This window comes from Pimephales promelas, chromosome 5 (assembly GCF_988280905.1).
Source record: "Pimephales promelas chromosome 5, fPimPro1.hap1.1, whole genome shotgun sequence".
Taxonomy (NCBI): Eukaryota; Metazoa; Chordata; class Actinopteri; order Cypriniformes; family Leuciscidae; genus Pimephales; species Pimephales promelas.
In genome coordinates this window covers 37,927,219-37,946,758 of record NC_142773.1, presented here as the reverse complement: position 1 = coordinate 37,946,758, position 19,540 = coordinate 37,927,219, and the positions used below count along the sequence as shown (strand labels likewise).

At 38.5% G+C, this 19,540-nt stretch overlaps 1 protein-coding gene across 3 annotated transcripts; it reads left to right on the top strand.

The window, feature by feature from the left end:
• Window positions 1-19,540, top strand: LOC120482521 (macrophage mannose receptor 1). 3 transcript variants are annotated; one of them, XM_039676929.2, is made up of 8 exons: window positions 1-2,512; window positions 12,185-12,252; window positions 12,330-12,692; window positions 12,787-13,122; window positions 17,396-17,731; window positions 17,819-18,142; window positions 18,909-19,009; window positions 19,203-19,540. In XM_039676929.2, the coding sequence occupies exons 2-8, from the start codon at window positions 12,216-12,218 to the stop codon at window positions 19,335-19,337; spliced, it is 1,632 nt and encodes a 543-aa protein (XP_039532863.2). In that variant the 5' UTR covers window positions 1-2,512; window positions 12,185-12,215; the 3' UTR covers window positions 19,338-19,540. The 3 variants fall into 3 exon arrangements, with proteins under 3 accessions (XP_039532863.2, XP_088987577.1, XP_088987576.1); XM_089131450.1 differs by lacking the exon at window positions 1-2,512 and adding an exon at window positions 8,965-9,995; XM_089131451.1 differs by lacking the exons at window positions 18,909-19,009; window positions 19,203-19,540 and adding an exon at window positions 19,040-19,134.

Sequence of the window (19,540 nt, the reverse complement as noted above, 5' to 3'; positions counted from 1 at the left end):
ACCGTTAGCTGACATGTGTTCCACCTGGACTGTTCTCAAGTGTACTGCTGGCTTGATGTTCGTTGAGTAAATAAACTGCATTGAACGGATTTCAATTACATTTTGGCGAAGAGGATGAAAGCAAGGAAAGAAACGCCTTGAAGAGGGAAAAAAAGTGTTGGAAGGTGAATAAGTTTATTCCATACAAGCTGGAGCTTGGGAAAAGAAGATGGCCAACATGGTAGGAACAGTCTCACCTTTTGATAGTCAATCTCAGTCTTGTGAGATCTTGCAGCATTTCTTCGAGGCAAATGAAATCACAGAATTCGCAGACAAGCAAAGAGCTATATTGTTGAGCACTGTAGGAAGTCAAACGTACAATTTACTGAGACATTTGGTGAATTAGTAGAATTGCTTAAAGAGCACTTCAACCCAAAACCTAGTGAAATTGTGCAACGGTTTAAATTCAATTCAAGGTCAAGAGAAGAGGGGCAAACTGTACTTGAATATGTAGCAGTATTGATGAAATTAACTATGGAGAAAAGTTGACAGAAATGCTTTGGGATAGACTGGTATGTGGCATAAATGATGACCGGATTCAGCGTAGACTGTTGGCAGAAGCGGATCTAACGCTTGAAAAGGCTTTGAAAGTGCAAAAAAAAAGTGCATCTGATGAAGAGGGTATTTTTACAGCTCACAGTTTCAAAGAAACCAAGATTCCTGATGCCTTGTTCACACTACATGATTTTAAAACGTCGGGCTGAACTGTGCGGTTCACACTACATGACTTGCTCTCAGTGAAATCTGGAGTGTTCAAGTTGTTAACTGTTCACACAACACAACACAACGTGATTGATCCACAACAGGAGGTAACTCACTACACGAGTTGACAACGCACTACATAGAGATACAAGCACGATCGGATGATAAGAGCATATCATTTGTGACTCAATGAGAGCTGTTTCAGTACTATGTTACGGTCTAAATCAAATAAATAACAAGTTGACAACAACTCTGTCACCCAACGATTCTATCTTGTCAACAAACCACGTTTTGTCACGAAAAAAACACGCAATAAATAAATAAATATTGCGCCAATACCCAGCGAAGAAGAGAACACAACACGTGAATATGGACGTCAGACAGAAACTAGTGCTGCACACTGTTTGCTCGACGATCTGCTCTGAAAAAAAAATGCAAAAAAAGAAAAACTAAGATTTACCTGGTGTCCTCAACCCATGCGTTGCTATGATTGGCTGTACTCATGACATCACTGAGTTTGAGTCGCGCGACGGCTCTGGATATCTAGCAGGCTAGATATTTTTCTGGGCTCGGCGACGCGTCTGCGAGCGTTTTCGCTGCGTTGTTGGCTCTTTCATACTAACAGATTGGCAAGCGTTCAGCGTCCGCTAATCTCCCGCGATTTGCACCCGATAACACCCTGACCTGTCGGCGACTCAACGATTTGCAAATCGGGCTTAAAATCATGTAGTGTGAACTTGGCTTAAGGTTACTCCACTGACTATTACGTTGGCGGTTAACGAGTCAAGCATACCTTTTGAAGTGGATACCGGTTGTGGTGTGACTGTGATGAATGGGTCCAATTTTTCCAAATTATGGACAAAACATAAAATTCCAGAATTAAAGACCTGTTCTTTGAAGTTGAAAACCTATACTGGCCAAACCTAAGCAGGTGGAAGTTAGACACAAAGGAGTCATGAAGGAGTTACGAGTAGTGGTGGTACCTGGAACAGGACCCAATCTATTGGGTAGAGGATGGATTAAAGAATTGGGCATGGAATGGGAGGCCATACATAAGATTCAAGGGATGGAAAATATAACCTTGCCTGAAGTGCTTAGCCAACATTCAGAGTTGTTTAAAGAGGAATGGGGTGACTTGAGAGGTCCACCGGCCAAGATTTATGTGGACAAGGACGCGGTCCCCAGATTTTTCAAAGCCAGACCCGTTCCTTATGTTGACAAAGGTAGAAGCTGAAATAGAACGCCTGTTAAGAGAAAAAATCATAGAACCGGTTAAACACTCTGAATGGGCTGCCCCTGTAGTGCCGGTTTTAAAATAGGATAACACTGTGCGACTATGTGGTGATTATAAGCTAACTGTGAATAGAGTTTCAAAGTTGGAACAATATCCCATCCCTCGAATAGACGGTTTGTTTGCAACATTGTCAGGTGGGCAAAAGTTTACCAACCTGGATATGAGCCATGCATACCACCAGATTGCTTTAGATGCGGAGTCCAAGAAATATGTCACAGTGAATACTGAATAACCACAAGGGCCTGTTTGCTTACCATGTTTTACCCTTTGGAGTTTCTTCTAGTCCTGCCATCTTCCAGAGGACTTGAGGGTGTACTGCTGCAAGGTCTTCCGTATGTGGCGGTTTTCCTGGACGACATCCTGGTGACTGGTCGTACTGATGAGGAGCATCTCCAAATGCTCGCAAGGGTATTGGAAAGATTGCAGGAAGCAGGACTGCGGTTGAAACGGAGCAAATGTTCCTTCATGGAGAAAGAGGTAACATTTTTGGGCCACAAAGTAGATGAGACTGGCCTCCATCCAGTACCCGACTGTGACTCCCATTCAGAATGCTCCTTGGTTCATTTGTGTAGGTTGCATAGTATTTATTTTACAGTCATTATGTTCCTGTGCATATTACGTGAATTTTACAGGTCTTGAAATCCCGCCCTCTGTGTCTGGAGCACCAGCTTATTTGCATTTAAAGGGCCAGGCACAAAACTGTACATTTTTGCTAATCCTCAAAAAGTGACAACCAAATTCAGAACAACATGTAGGCTGATATTGTCATACCACGATCATCAGTCATACTTTAACATGCTATATAAAAATATATTTTGTGTTTAAATTATTGAAATCTGGCAACCGTAAGCATGAACGTGTTGTCTACACGTTTCGACAAAAATAAGTGGTTTTGGTCAAGTTTTTATTTTTTTTAAACACATTTTAGTCTCGTCTTTTTTGTCAACATGTTGATATAGTCACAGTTATCGCTTAATGGCATGGGGGGGGGGGGGGGTTATAGCTCAAATAATCAGTGCTGACATCAAACTTGTAAATCTATGACCCTCCAGAGGTGACTTAAGCAGTTGTGTGTATGTCTCTGTGTAATAATTTTAAGAATTTACAACAAAAATTTGGTAAGAAAAAAAAATGTACGCTTGACCACAATTTACGATCATGTTAAAGCTGTAGGGAAAAAAAAGTTAGCATATAGAAGTTGTCACATAATACAACACACAGTAGGCTAAACTCTATAAACCAAATAGATAGCATTTTTGTCTCTGTGTGTTTCCAGATTGCTGTTGTCTATTATGTTTACCATTGTGAATTAAAAATGTTTAAAATTAAATAAGAAAAGGAGGTTGGTGATGTAGAGTGGTTTAAAAAATATTTTGAACAAAAAAAAAAGAAAAAGATTTCCAGAGTACATTAATGCCCAAGATTTAATATGTTAGTTTTCTCTTTATGTTAGATACATTTGAAATGAACACGTATTGGGCTCCCCTAATCAACTATGTAAATAATGATTAGCCTATATGATGATCATTTAAAGGGCTAGTTCATCCAGAAATTCAACTTTTGTTACCATTTACTCACCCTCAAGTTGTTCTAAACATGTTTGAATTTCTTTCTTCTGCTGAACACAAAAGAAGATATTTTGAAGAATGTTGGTAATCAAAAAGTCGATGTATTGTTTTTGTGTTTTTTTCCTATTATGGCAGTCAGTGGGTGCCGTCAACTGTCTGGTTACCAACATTCTTTATATGTTGTGGTATTGCCCCTTTTTACATAAACTAAGTCTCTGATGGCCCCAGATTATGTATGTACACTTTAGCTCAAAATACCCAAACATATAATTTTTTACAGCCCCTTACGAAAAAGAAGTTTATTCAAGTGTGCCATTAGTGTACTTCTTTTAAACTAAAAATAAGAAAGTATACTTTCAGTTTATTTTTCCTGTACTTCTCAGAAGTATACTATATGTACTTCTCAGAAATATACTTCAAATTACACTTAAGTGTACTTGACTTATACTGAGAGAAAAGCAAGTATATTTGTCCTGTTCTTGTACTCAATCTTTTGATCCAGAAATACTTAAAAGTATAATTAAGTATTCAAAGTATACTTGTATAAGTATTACAGTAAAAAAGTAAACTACTAGTATACCCATAAATTCACTTGCAGTACACATGAGATACATAATTATGAACTAGTTGTGCACTTACTGTTACACTTATAGTACACTTAAACATATACTTTTATGCACTAAAAGTGGGCCAATTTAGTCCCAAGCGGTATTAAAATAGTATACTTACAAGTTTACTACTAGTACATAGTGACATTAGTATACTTACTACATAAAGTATACTTAAAAATATACTTGAACATTACTTAAGTATACTACATAAAATTAACTTGAAATATACTTCTTTTTCGTAAGGGGCATGTTAAAATCGTCCCTTTTTTAGGCTGGGGGTTTGTTAGAATAAATAGCTAAAGGTCTGGTCCACATTCATTCATTAATGGAGCGAAACATCAATGAAGGGTGGCTCCCGGCTGATGACCCTGCAGCTACCCGAAATGGCACCGTCGGAGGTGCGGCAAGCAGAAATGCTCAGCAGGCAGTCATTTGCCTGTGCTACCTATGGGCAGGGTTAACCTGAAATAACCAGTGCTGCGACATCACACTCGTACGTGTGTATGTCTATGACCCTCCGGGGGTCATTTTAGCAGTTTTATGCATAAAGATATAAAGGATTTACAAAAACAAAATTTGAGGTAAGCAATTACAATTTTATGTTTGATCTATGAGAGCTATAAACATTTAACGTTTAACTTGTTGAGGAAGCTCAAAAATTCAAGTTATCACTTAAATGCAACTTCACATTTCAAGTAGACTTAAACTTTTACAAATGAACAGTTAAATAAACTTATTTGTAAAGTTTAGTGTGTCAAAACACACTATCTTTTAAATTTATATAGTTTAGTCTACTCTATGTTTTGTGTTTTTTCCAATTTGCTGTTGACTCATTGTGAATTAAAACGTTTAAAGTGAAATAAGAATAGTTGGCGGTAATTGATGATGGAAAATGGCTCAAAAGTTTTTTTGATTTAATTTCATTTCCAGTGAACATTCATGCCCAAGGTCTAAAATATTAATGTTTTTATTTTGTTACATACATGTGAAATTAAATGTGTTGCAACACATATTGGTCTTCCCTGATCTACAATTTAAATAATAATAATAATAATAGTAAAATAATAATAATTTAATAGCATAACATATAAGAAAAGGAAACATTTACATAGCCTATGTTAGAATTTTGTGTTAATCCGCAGTGTCAAGATTTTTTGCATATGTATACAATATTTTTAGCACATGATGGAATGTTTTGTCCATCAATAGGATTCTGTAACATCTTCAATGAAAATGAGCTATTTGAATGTGAAAATGACTAGCATCTCCACACCACAAAAATTTGCATCTATTTTTGCAGTTAGACCTACATAAGGCCAAAAGCAATATATAGTGCAGACTAAATGGCCTAATCTAACTCTGACTATCATTCTGAAGTGTAATTATAAATAGTGTAATTTGGTGCGTTCCGGTGGATCAAACTCTGGAGGTTACGTTTATTTTAGTTCCAGGCTAATATGTAGTGATCTGTGACATACTTGTGTCTCAGGCATCTGTGCACTTTTTCAAAGACTTGATGTCACAAAACTTGACAACTTACATTTACATGTGGATTTATTAATTCATTAGGCAGACACTTTAATCCAAAGTGACCAACGAATGAGTAACATCACCAGCAAATTGTCATAAGAAACGACAGTATTCAAGTACAGCAACTGTATTCCTGTAAGTCGATCCCCGAACGCCGCTCATACAGTTTTAGAAGTTCGCTGAACTTAATACAGTTCAGATCACTCAGTATGGCGTTCGGGGATCGACTTATCGAGACTATTTTCTAAGATGGCTCCTGTCTGTATACGCTAAGTGAACTGTTTTCATAAAGTATCTTCTTATTAAACGGTCTGAACACTTACAAAGTTCTCAATGCTTCGTTTTGCATGTATGGGGCCTCATTATGTTACTGTGTTAGTGTGGGGCTATTTTGAGCCTTGTTAGTGGTATAAACGAGCGATTTCTTTTTACTTAGTCAATGCCCCCATCACTAGCATTATACGCTAAACAGTTTTTAGAGATAAAACTCTTTACATTCGATTATCATGAAAACAAATCTCAGAGAACGGTTGACTGGGTACCAATGTTTTATTAGACCAAAGGTTCATTGTTCGCCGGAGTTCTCCTTTAACCCTTAAAAACAATACCTTTTCAAGAGTAAAGTATGGTTGGAGCAACTTGGAGGTAGATATCATAGTGTGCTCTCGCAACTGCCTCACAACAAAATGACTAACAAATTCAGCATTTTGCACACAAACTCGATCTGCTTTGCAAAGGAAAACTCGACTCGCAAACAAACAGAAAGAATGCGTATATATATATATATATCCATATAACACGCACAGAGTTTTGTTCGGTTGTGGGTGGGTTAGGGTCTGAGGTAGATTTGATTTAGATTTTTGATTTACTTTAATGACCACACAGCCAGGCTGGTGGAATTTGTTTTCAGTACAGCTCATTTCTTGGGTGCAGGTTCCAGAAAATACATTAACAATGAACATTAAACATATAGAATACAATACCATACATATACATACAGACAAAACACAGGCAAAAAGGGTAACGGGTCACGCTTAATCCAGTCCTCAGCGTTCAGAGTTCAGAATGTTGATTGCTTTCGGAAAGAAGCTGTTTTTAAAATGAGTTGTCTTAGCAGCGATCGTCCTATAACGCCTCCCAGAGGGCAGTAACTGGAAGAGGTTGTGTGCAGGGTGAGAGGTATCAGCAGTTATCTTGTGAGCTCTACGTAATGTCCGTTTGTGGTAGAGTGCTTCGATGGATTTCAGTGATGATGAACCGATGACTTTAGATGCTCTGTTGATGACACGCTGTAGTTTCTTCCGAGAAAGTGAATCAAGACTGCCAAACCAGACTGTGATGGATGTGGTGATGATGCTTTCGACGATGGCCATGTAGAAGCGAAGCAGAAGATGAGACCTTACTCTGAACTTCTTGAGCTGTCGGAGATGAAAAAGTCTTTGCTGGGCTTTATTGTAGATATGATCTGTGTTGATTTTCCATTTAAGGTTATTGCTAATGTGGATTCCAAGAAGTTTGAATTGATCAGTGATGGAAATGGGTTCACCTTCAATGAGCACAGGAGTTTTGGGGGATGGTTGACGTCTCAGATCGACGATGAGTTCTTTTGTTTTTGATGTGTTGAGTAGAAGATCATGGTCTGTACACCAGGTCACTGCTTGATTGATCTGTGCACGATATACAGTTTCTTGGTTGTTGGTAATGAGTCCTATAATGGTTGTATCATCCGCATATTTGTATAGGCTGACAGAACCGTGGTGTGATGTGAGCTGATTTGTGTAGAGTGAAAAAAGCCAGGGTGAGAGAACACAGCCTTGCGGTGCACCTGTACTGAGGAACAGAGGGGAGGATGTATTGTTATTCATCCTTACCCTCTGTTTCCTGTTCCAGAGAAAACTGTGAATCCAGTGGCAAATGCATGGATTGATGTTCATGTCCAGTAGTATATTGACCAGTTTGACGGGGTTTATTGTATTTAGGGATGGGACGATAACCGGTTTAACTATAAACCGTGATAAAATTTACTGACGGTTAGTATTATCGTCTAAAATTTAATTATCATTAAAACCGTGTTTGATTATCGCGATTTTAATAACTCACTGAATCCTGTCGGCCAGTCTGACGCAGGCGCGCAGCACGCAATATTTTTTTTAAATTACTATTCGAGAAGGAATGGCGGAAGGCAGTGACCAAGCTCAGGAGGTTTTTCAGCCTTTTAAGAGGACCAAATCTGAGGTGTGGTCATATTTTGGGTTTTACAAAAGTCCTGAGGGAAACTTGATCGAGGATGGTCACCTTGTCTGCCGAACAAAAAGTCACTACAATAGAAACACTTCAAATCTGCCGAGTCGTCTTGTGTGATGATCACCCGAACGCAAGGCAAGTTAACTTTGACCTCAATACCAAAACTACGTCTGGGAAACAATTGGGCACGAAATGTTGTTTTGAGTTGAAACATTTTATGTCACTCACTTGAAATAGACGTCAAGCTTCCGCGAAGAAAAGTTCGTAGCAAGTGGCTTTGAGCCAAAGACGAACGAACAACTTCAAACAAGACTATTATTAAGAGTGATATAAGGGATAGTAAAGTATAGATACATCACGTATTAAACCGATTTTATTTTTACCACATAATTACGGGGACATATTGAATTGATAATGAGATTAGCTAATGTTTTAAATCTTACCTGTTTATGAATTCATTTTGTAAAACAATCGTCCAGACAAGATATATCACACCAATATTATCAAACTATGTAAAAAATAAATCAACTCTGATTTCATTTTTGCAATACAATCAAAAACCGGAGACGCAAGACGGCAAGTTGTATTTGAATGAAACAAGAGCGCGCGTCCGTTGTGAATGTTATGGATGTGCGCTGTGTAATAATGCGTTGCTATTGACGACGGGCATTATAAAGAAGCAAATGCCATAGAATAGAATCTTGCTTAAAAAAACTGCATAGAGAGACTTGTTTTATTTGTTTTTTGTTGATTTTCAATTATAAAATGAAATGAAATGTTTTCAGTGTGAGCATCAGTTCTTTTTGAGCACTTTCATAAATTTTTAACAAAAACCGTGATAATATTGATAATCACGATTATTTTGGACACTATAATCGTGATATGAAATTTTCATACCGTCCCATCCCTAATTGTATTGAATGCAGAACTGAAATCCATGAACAGGATGCGGGCATATGTATTTGCGGACTCAAGGTGATTCAGTATTTGGTGTATTGCTAAGTTGACGGTGTCCTCAACTGACCTGTTGGCTCTATAAGCAAATTGTAATGGGTCCATGAGTGGGGTGGTGACAGTTTTTAGGTGATTGAGTAAGATGCGCTCGAATGATTTCATGACTGCTGATGTCAGGGCAATAGGCCTGTAATCATTGAGGCAGGAGATGGTCTTGGCTTTGGGAACCGGGATGATGATAGATTCTTTGAAGCACTCGGGTACTGAGTTTTGACTGAGGGAGGTATTGAAAATATCGGTAAAGACCCCAGCCAGTTCTGCAGCGCAGTGGTGGAGAACGGTGGGGCTGATGTTATCTGGGCCGGGGGCTTTATTCCTCTTAAGTCCCCTAAAGATGCTTCTAACCTCCTCCTCATAGATGGTAAAAGGGGGGAAAGGGAGGGGGTCGGGGGGAGACGGTGGAGTAGCCGGTGCCTGATCAAACCTCCCATAAAAAAGGTTGAGTGTGTCAGAAAGCTGCTTATTGCCGTCAGGTGTAGGAGTGGGTTTCTTTTTGTAATTTGTCATGTTTTGGAGTTTTTTCCAGATAAAACGTGTATCATTCGTAGTGATTTGTTCTTCTAGTTTAGTAGCATAGTTGGATTTAGCTCTTCTTATTGCAGATCTCAATTTGTATTTGGCAGCCATATATTGTTCTTTATTTCCTGATAGATGAGCTTCATTTTTCTCCTTTCTCAACTGTTTAATGTCTTTGTTATACCACGGTTTATTATTATTATATTGTTTGATTTTTTTGAGTGGAATACACAAGTCCACGCAGTAATTGACGTATGACGTTGTTACGTCGGTGACGTCATGGAGATCGCCTGCAGCACGGAAAACTTCCCAATCCGTGCACGCGAAACAACCGCAAAGTTTTTCAATGGCCTCAGGGGACCAGCACCGGACGAGTTTAGTTGGAGACTTGGAGGATTTAACTTTTTGTCTGTATTGTGGAATTAAAAGCAACACTGCGTGATCGGACCGACCCAGCGGAGCCCTCGGGAAGACACGGTAAGCCTCTTTGATGGTAGTGTAGCAGTGGTCCAGCGTGTTGGTTCCTCTGCTAGGACAGGCTACCTGCTGGTGGTAGCGGGGGAGCTCAGATGACAAATTTGTCTGGTTAAAGTCCCCGAGGACAATGACTGCTGCATCCAGGTAGGGTTAGGGTTAGACCACTAGGAGGCGCCTTCTGGCCTGCGTCTCATACTGACACTAAAGGGTGCCATGTCCCGATTAACTGATCCAAATATTCATAATCAATTATAACAAGTTATGATTGATTATTAATTTTTCAATTTTTCATATACAGTATGTGCATTTCACACCTAGGCCTTCTGTCCTACCTGAATTAATAACTTTTAATAGTGTATCAGCGCAAAGACTCTCTATAATTCTTGTTTTTATTTTGAGTTCGGGAAAGGCCGGTGGCGTTAGAGCGAAACGAGCGCGTGGCTAGCTAGGCTATGTTTAGGCCTACTGCACCGGTGTTCACCCAACTATGAACTGAGGCTTGATCAAATATAAATGAAATAAAACAAATTACTGGTATAACATTGGCTGGCGAATTTTACACAATTGGCACAGACTGTATTATCAGTGTTGGGCTTAACTTAGTATTTTGGTGGTAGCTTCACTATTTCCTGTGTGTGTGTGTGTGTGTGTGTGTGTGTGTGTGTGTGTGTGTGTGTGTGTGTGTGTGTGTGTGTGTGTGTGTGTGTGTGTGTGTGTGTGTGTGTGTGACAGAGAGAGACTAATATAAATAAGTATACTCTAATATAATATAATCATAGTGTTTCTTCAACTTATTAAAATATCTGACTTTACTGACACCAGCTCTTTCTGCATCTCTATATGAAGAGTTCAGATGCAAAAGCATCTAAGTGCCATTTTAAATTTTCTTCTAAAATTATCATTTTTATCAAGCTTGTATATTTAAGTTCAGTGATATCACTTAAATGGCAATGATAATTACCTATTAATTGTTATTTAAGTAAAATTACTGAACTTAAATATACAAGTTTCATAAAAATCATCATTAAAGAATTAAATTTCAAATGGCATTTAGAGGCTTTTGCATCTGAACTCTTCATATTCATATTGTGTCTGATTTGCAAAATACTTATCCTACATCACATAAGTCCCTGTTTTTGGTTGCCTGTCCCTGGCTAAATACAGAAGAAAAAAAACTCCCTCTGTCCCCATCTTGTTTTTGAAGACAACATTAGGTTTTTAATCAGATTGATAGTCAAACTGTAAATAATATCCATGATTTTTTTTCGCCTATTCGGGGATTATTTCCAGTTTTGATCTTGGACGTCTGGTTACTTTATATCATATATCAGAAAATTCTATTACTTTTAGGCCCACTATAAATATTAAAATACGCCGAACCACGTGTCCTGTATCATAGCAACATGTATGACCTTTGCAGCTAAAAACCCAGCGTGAAAATCAGTTCGGTTTTCAGTTTGTTATGATTAATTAAATATGCAGATTATAGATTACACTGAGTGGAGCGGGTGACCCCATGGCTCATCAGTGTTAATAGGCAGAAGTGGTTTATAGGGCATCTACTCTCTATTATGTCTATGGTCTTACTACACTGAGAAAGTATCAGTTCCAGCAAAGGTTTCACTCTACACTACACACTACACTCATGACCACCTTATAATCGCCATCCACTGAATTGGCTCTATCACTCTCTCTCCACCTGTTTGCTGGTGTGTGATGAGCGCAGTGGTGCTGTTGTACTGTGTCTGCAGTCACATCATCCAGGTTGATGCGGCACAGTGGTGGAGGCTGAGAAGAGATCCTGACATGTTTGTAAAGCGCTTTGCATGTACAGTAGTACATACTGTATATAGTAGCACTAAATAAATGCCTAATTCATTCTACTGTCTTTTGAAAACTGTATGGACCAGTTTTATACTATGCAGATTTGTTAAAATAGTACCATTTAAAAACTTATTGTAAATGTAATTGTAATTACTTAATGTCATTGGTACAATAATTACAATTTAGACAATAAAATGCAAAAAAAACTTGTTAAAAGAACAAAGGGTTTGGTAAATTCTGATGTTTAATTAAACGTATTTGGAGTGCATTTCTTTGCACATTTGCAATGTAGGCTACTGTTTGTATTCACTCCTTACAGAACTCAGATATAAATGTTTGATTAATGTTTGATCATCTCTTATTAGAATCCAGCAGAGAGGATCTGTGTGTTCAGTCATGGACAGGAGTGTGTTTGTGCTGCTGCTGCTGTCAGGTTGGTGCGATCATCTGTAATCTGTATTTATGATGATGATTACATATATAGATGGTTTATCATGTTGATTTTAACAGGACTCTTCTGGAGCAGTTCTGCTCTTTCTCGTCAGTATCACTATATAAATGTGAGAATGTCGTGGCCAGAGGCTCAGAGTTACTGCAGAGAGAAGTACACTGACCTGGCTACTGTAGACACCATGGATGATGTGAACCGGCTGGTGAATATAGTGGATGCTGGATACAGTGGATCAGTGTGGATTGGACTGAAGAGAGGGACACAGAAACGCTGGGCTTGGTCTAATGGAGAAAACAAATCTTCTCTGTACTCTAACTGGGCTTCAGGAGAGCCAAATCAGAATGAAGATTGTGTATCTATTCTTTACGGGTCCTGGTTTGATATGGGATGTAGCTATCGCCGATATTTTGTTTGCTACAAGGGTGAGTTACCTGTTTTTTTAAATGTATTATTGAGGAGTTTAACTGTGAAAGAACAGCTATGAACTTATTCTTTTTTTTTTTTGCATCTCAATAGAAAATAATGGATACACCATGGTAAAAACTGCTAAAACTTGGAGTGATGCTCAGAGCTACTGCAGACAGTATCACACAGATCTGCCCACTATCCACAACTCTGAGGAAAATCAACAGATAACTCAGATTCTTTTTTCTGGATATTACATCTGGATTGGTCTGTTCCAGGACTCTTGGGAATGGTCTGATAAATGGAGCCGCTTCTTTAGAAACTGGGCAGCAGGACAACCATCCCAGACTTCAGGATCTGGAGACTGTGTCGGCATGTCGACAACCAATTCTGGGAAATGGGCTCAGGAAAACTGTGATCTACAGCAACCTTTTATCTGCTATGGATGTGAGCATCTTATAATTTAGACTATGTTAGACAGAATGACTATCATTTCATGTTCTGAATAGAAATATTGTTCATAACTGTATTTAACAGTGACTGGTGTACAAGCACAAATTCTAAAAACCTGACACTCAAAACAGCACAATATATTTTGTTTACTTTTTATTTCAAATAAATTATAGACTACATCCTACACTCTTAGAAAAAAAGGTTCTATGTATGTAGCATAGGGTTCTCAAAAAAATGATGATAATGACAAGAAAGAACACTTTTGGCACAAAGGTTCTTTATAGGCTATTATTCATTCATATATTACATTATTCTGGAACATTTTGCAGTTGTAATTAAATTATTGTTTATTAAACTGTTGTAGTAACTTAATATCACATTTTAATCATGCTGATTTTTGGAGGATAAAAACTGAAATGGCACTCTTCGTGTGATATTGATTAATTACATTTTTTAACCCCCATATCTTAAATTTTGTGATCATTGACATGCATTGTATTTTAGGGGATCCAAATACGTATCGCTTTAGAACCTTTTAAGGTTCTATATAGAACATTTTCTTCTAAGAGTGTATAGACCCCTTTACAGTTGGTAAACATGGTGATGTTTTTTTGTGGGCGGAGCTTGGGTGGAGGCAGAAAGATCCCTCTGGCCGCTTCACTAACGTTAGTTAGCAAGGATTGTTAGCTTGTTTTTTAAAGGACAAGTTCGGTATTTTACAATTAAAGCCCTGTTTTAAGATCGTCCCTGATGAAATAGAATAGTTAAGATTGTTTTTTAGACAAATGCTCCTGTCACGAGAATTTTTGGATTCTGTGTTGGCACCCCCCCACCTTTATAATGAAAGCATAGGTGCACTCGAACAATCATTCATTAAAACGCATAAAACTTTAGTTTACAAAGACGTGAAACTCACCGAGTGGTCTGGGGTGTTCACTGATATGCTCACACAAAAATTGCTGCGAAATATGCTTTCCAACAGGTTTTATCGTAGTTTTTGTCCAAGGCCATTTTCTTCCTGTTTTTGGTCGAAGTCCACAGTAGTCGATTATCAAGTTTGCGTGCGCCATCCTTAGTTATCTAGTTACCAATGATCGCGCACGTGAACTGGACAATTTACTACTGTGGACTTCAACCGAAAACAGGACGAAAATGAAGTCAGACAAAAACTACGATAAAACCTGTTGGAAAGCATCTTTTGCAGTGATTTTTGTGTGAGCATATCAGTGAACACCCCAGACCACTCGGTGAGTTTCACGTCTTTGTAAACTAAAGTTTTATGCGTTTTTATGAATGATTGTTCGAGTGCACCTATGCTACCATTGTAAAGGTGTGTGGGGGGGGGGGTGCTAACACAGAATCCAAAAATTCTCGTGACAGGAGCATTTGTCTAAAAAACAATCTTAACTATTCTATTTCATCAGGGACGATCTTAAAACAGGGCTTTAATTGTAAAATACCGAACTTGTCCTTTAACAATGACTGGAGAAAATCAGATTTTATCTTAATGTGTAAGGTCACTCCAGCCCGATCTCATGAAAGTTTGTATCTATGGCACGAATCATGTCATTTCTCGTGGCATTTATACGCCAAAAACAGTTTTTGCGTGTATTTGGCACGCGATTTTCGCGTACATATGATACGCACTTTTTTGCGTATAATACGCACGAACTCCCCACCCCCCTCCCCCCTAAACCTAACCCAGGGTTTTTTAGTGCGTACCATATACACGAAAAAAACACTTTTAGCGTATAAATGCCACGAGAAATGACACTCGTGGTATAGATACGCATCTTCATGAGACTGTGTTGGGTCACTCAGTGTCCAGGACCGCGATTGTTATTTCCAAAAGTTATTTTTAACGGACGGAACCAGATTGGCCGACCCGTAGCCGCCTACACGCTCACTCAATGCATGGACGATCTGACAGGATTAACGTTACGTTACCTCGGTTGAGTGGCCTGACTTCTACACCTACCTTATAGAGAAACCGATCATAAATAGAAACTGAGGGCATATAAATCTTTAGATCCCTATATGGTCCTGTACAAGACTTGTGTGAATGATTCACAGTTCTGCCGAGCCAGCGCCGAGACCACGACAATGTAAAGAGTGACATTACAGTGCGATTTTAATGATGTGAATATTTTATAGAAATAAAAGTACCAAATACAGCATATTCATTTTTCATCAATTCTTGCACCAAACAACACAACAAGATGACATTTAATAATAGTAACAATTATTTAAGCTCCTTATTATGTAGCCGAATCTGTGCTGTTTTGCATTGGCCGCCTCCAGTTTTCATTTTGTTTTGCCTCCAGCTAGCGCCGTGATGTAACTGTGACGTCGGCGCAAAAGGGGTCTATCCACAAGTTTCCTACGCCCCATGAGGCCTTGCGTCAAAAGTGGGCGCGACTTCCGGTTGGAAGTAAACAAAGCGCAACTTGACATACTTCACACTCGTTCATTCAACAGTTGACAGTCATTCAAGTTATAGCGATCCAAACTAGATAACGATGTGGGAACACAACCTCAACGAAATTCAAAAGAGTGAAATAACATTACCTTTACCCTCCGCAGTAGTTGATTGGGAGTATTATAATAACATTATTAATAATCAATACTCATTAAGGCATGGTGACAGACAGTTGTGCGAGCTGGCAAACATTTAAAATAAAAAATACACACTTAGTCATTGTGCTTTGGAGTTTATTCAAAATTATAAATGAATGTGCTGCTTGAATACATTAACTGGCAAATTTGGAATTCTGTCAACACAGGCTTTGATCCTGAGTTTAGGTGTAACATCAGTAGCGAACAGCCAATCACATGCTGATAGAGTTTATAGAACATTAAGAATTTAAACAAATGTACACAGGAAGATTCGTCGTCTTTTGGGAGGTGATGGAAACTACAGTCATTGGCAGGATCAGAGACAGGCTCTGGGAGGATCACTCTGATTTCGTTTTCAGCTTATGTTCAAAACAATCCCGTTTGAGCCACTAAATTAGTTTAGTCCGGTTATACAACCGCGAACAGCACATGTTGTCCCTGAGCTCCGTAACGACATCTCTCATAAAGATGTGTCTTTAAATAGTAAAATAATTCTCCGAAAAACAGCTAGCCTCTTCGCTAACTAACACACAAAATACCATGGGAATGCTACTTCCGCCGCGTCACCGGAAGTTTCACCCACTTTATTTTTTACAGGAGCGCCCCTCGGAAACTTGTGGATAACGACAATGGGCTATATGCACGCATAAGTTCCGCATTTGACGTAAGGATGCTCGTCCATTTCCGGTTGTGTAGATTAAAGCGGAGGAAAACCGGAGAAAACGGGATTATGGCAGAGTCTTCAATATTTACTGTCCTCCCGTCTTTGAAACGAAACGTACATACGTTTAGATGTAATTTTATATATAGTTATGTTTATTTAATATAATTTTAAAAAGAAGCATAAACACAACGAGGGGTGTCTGTTTTATCTGTTTTTGTGACTAACGTTTCATTAGTATAACCATGGAGTATAAAATTCAATATAAATTCTCGGTATTGCATTGGACTCTATGATCGGCGGAAGTTATTGAGCATCCTTAATCCTTCACCGGAAATAACGCCGTGCATAGAGCCCATTCACCATTCAGTCACAACAATAATAGACGTTCTTCCGGGTGGCATAAACTGAAGCGTCCCTATGGCAACACTAGTAAATTGCTTGGAGGGAGACACACCGTCGGCAGTAGCCTAATTTACATTTCAACAGTTGATTCAAAAACAGACGTGGTGGAAATTCAGACAGTTAACATGATTATTAGAGCTTAGATTCTTTGATCTAGAGACGTGCACTCCCTACGCACTAGACCGCGGCGCCGGACCCTATTGTTTACACGGACATTAAATTACATCAGCTGAACAGGTAAACTCATCTGATGATACCGTGGAGAAGTTTGTTTATAGTCTGCATTTAGCTTTTGACTTCTGCAGATTGTATTTGCTTAAAATTTCATAAAAGTTGTGTCGGAAGATTATTAACAAATATGTAAGAATCATGAGCTTCTATGAGTCACAGACCTTATTTTCTGCAATAGAAAAGCCAATGGAAAAATCACATTGGCTTTTTAGTCGAGTGAACCAGAGTAATATTCAGTCTATAACAAATTTAGTTTGTTCAATTTGTCAATGTGTTTTAGAGCAGTATGAGCAGATATTTTTTGTATCTTCAAATATCTATTTTCTTTACAATCCTGTCATTTCTCTCTTAAAGGGCGCAAGTACCAGTACCAGTTTATAAATGAAAGCAAGACATGGCAAGATGCTCAGAGTTACTGCAGAGCGAGATTCACTGATCTGGCCACTGCTGACAGCATGAGTGACGTGAGTTTGCTGGTGAATTCAGTGGATGCTGGATACAGGGGTTCAGTATGGATAGGTCTCCACAATGGAACAGAGTATCGCTGGGTCTGGTCTTTGGGCTCACTGTCCCGGTATAGTAACTGGTATCCAGGAGAACCAAATGGTGATGAGGAGTGTGTGAGGAGTTTTAATGGACGCTGGTATGATGAGAGCTGCAGTGCCGTTCTCCCATTTGTGTGTTTCAATGGTGAGTCCTCAAATCTGGTTCATTTTTCCCCAATATTTTATCTGATCCTGGACTAAGGGCTGGTCTTTATCTGGTGTTTCTGAACAGATAGCACTGGTTTCATCATCACTGAGACTGCTTTGACATGGAGAGATGCTCAGAGTTACTGCAGAAAACAACACACTGATTTGGCGAGTATCAGCAGCGCAGAGCAGCAGAATCTGATCGGTAATGCAGGATCGCTCTGGATCGGTCTGTTCAAGGACTCTTGGGAATGGTCTGATCGGTGGAATCTCAGTTTTAGAAACTGGGCAGCAGGACAACCATCCCAGAGTTCAGGATCCGGAGACTGTGTCGGCATATCAACAACTGATACTGGGAAATGGGCTCGATACAGCTGTGATCTACAGCAACCTTTTATCTGCTATGGAGGTGAGTTTCCACAGTTCAAATGATTCAAACAACAGATTTATAGATCATTCTTCAAACAGACATTTACAAACAACTGTCATTGATAGGCTATATAGGGATGTAAAAATTCTCTCAACTCCCAACGCAATACTGGTTTCACGATGTGACTTAAGAAAAAGAGTCCTTTTATTTCTCAGACAAAATGCTGCAAATTTCTTTGTAAAATGGAAAAAAACATTTTATGCCAAATAATAACATAATAAATCCCCAAAATTTCACATTGTTATAAAGGCAAGATTTTACTATTATTTCTTATAATTTGTATCATTACACGTGCACGAGTTAAAAAAAAATAGTCTAGAAAAACACATTTAGAAAAATAAGCCACATTAATTAAATTATTTAAAAACAAAAATCCATGTACACATTTGGAGACAGAGATAGTAAATAAATACAAAACCTGACTATGCAATTCCATAGATTTCTCATTTAGTCTGTGAAATATTTAATGCTGATCTTTCTCTTGATGAGGCAGAGCCTGGAATGTATTTATTACGATAGAAAACAAACAGCCTCATAACGTTTGCCATGACAATACAATAGATAGTAAAAGAAATGGCCACGGCGACCCCATAGACGTCAATTGAAAAAAGTGAAGTCAATTAGAAGCACTCACTTCCTGATTGCCAAGCGCACTGTGCCGACTCATACTGAGCTTGACGATGTAGATGTGACGTGAGCACGCAGATCTTCTGTGTTTATGACGACTAACCTTTAATTTCTCTAGATGACACGTTAATTAAAAAGCAGATCATCAGACTGAAATTGTCCTGTAATGGAGAATGCACATTGAATGATCCTTCACGTCAGACTGCCATTCTGAATGAGGTTTGTCTCTGCCTTAAAAATTGTGTTCAGTTTCAGTGTCAAATGTTGGGTGCATAACAGTAGCCTACCATGACAGACACCCACTAAATCATATAGCATTGTGCATGTGAGTTTTGAGCAGGCAAGCAACTCCCATATCACATTATTGCTGTTATTAGGACTTATTATGATTATTATTTTGCTGGTCTTCTAGATCAGTGAAAAGCTGAAGATCATGGGGTTGGAAGGTGACAGCAAAATAAACTGGAGGAAAGGTGAAGGTGAAAATGTGTTTCATCAGGAGATCACTCGTACAGCGAGTTCCAGTAATAAATGTAATAAAAAGTAATCTGTTATTTACATCATGTTAAAGGGGGTTTTATTTTTAGTCAAACTAGATTGCTCTAAGGAATTGTGAAGTAGTTGTAGTAGAATTATCTATATTATTTAAACACCATGAAGTGTCATTTTATGTAAAATATACCATTTACTAAAGCTTCTGTTTTTTAGTTTCTAGAGTATATGCAGAAATAAAGAGTGAAAGGATGATGA

What these genes read in the sequence shown, in the direction of transcription:
- LOC120482521 (XM_039676929.2), top strand. Translation starts at nt 12,216, where the DNA reads ATGGACAGGAGTGTGTTTGTGCTGCTGCTGCTGTCAG. An exon ending in ACCTTTTATCTGCTATGGAT is followed by an intron (nt 13,123 to 17,395) that starts GTGAGCATCTTA and finishes TCTCTCTTAAAG; the next exon opens with GGCGCAAGTACCAGTACCAG. An exon ending in CCCATTTGTGTGTTTCAATG is followed by an intron (nt 17,732 to 17,818) that starts GTGAGTCCTCAA and finishes GTTTCTGAACAG; the next exon opens with ATAGCACTGGTTTCATCATC.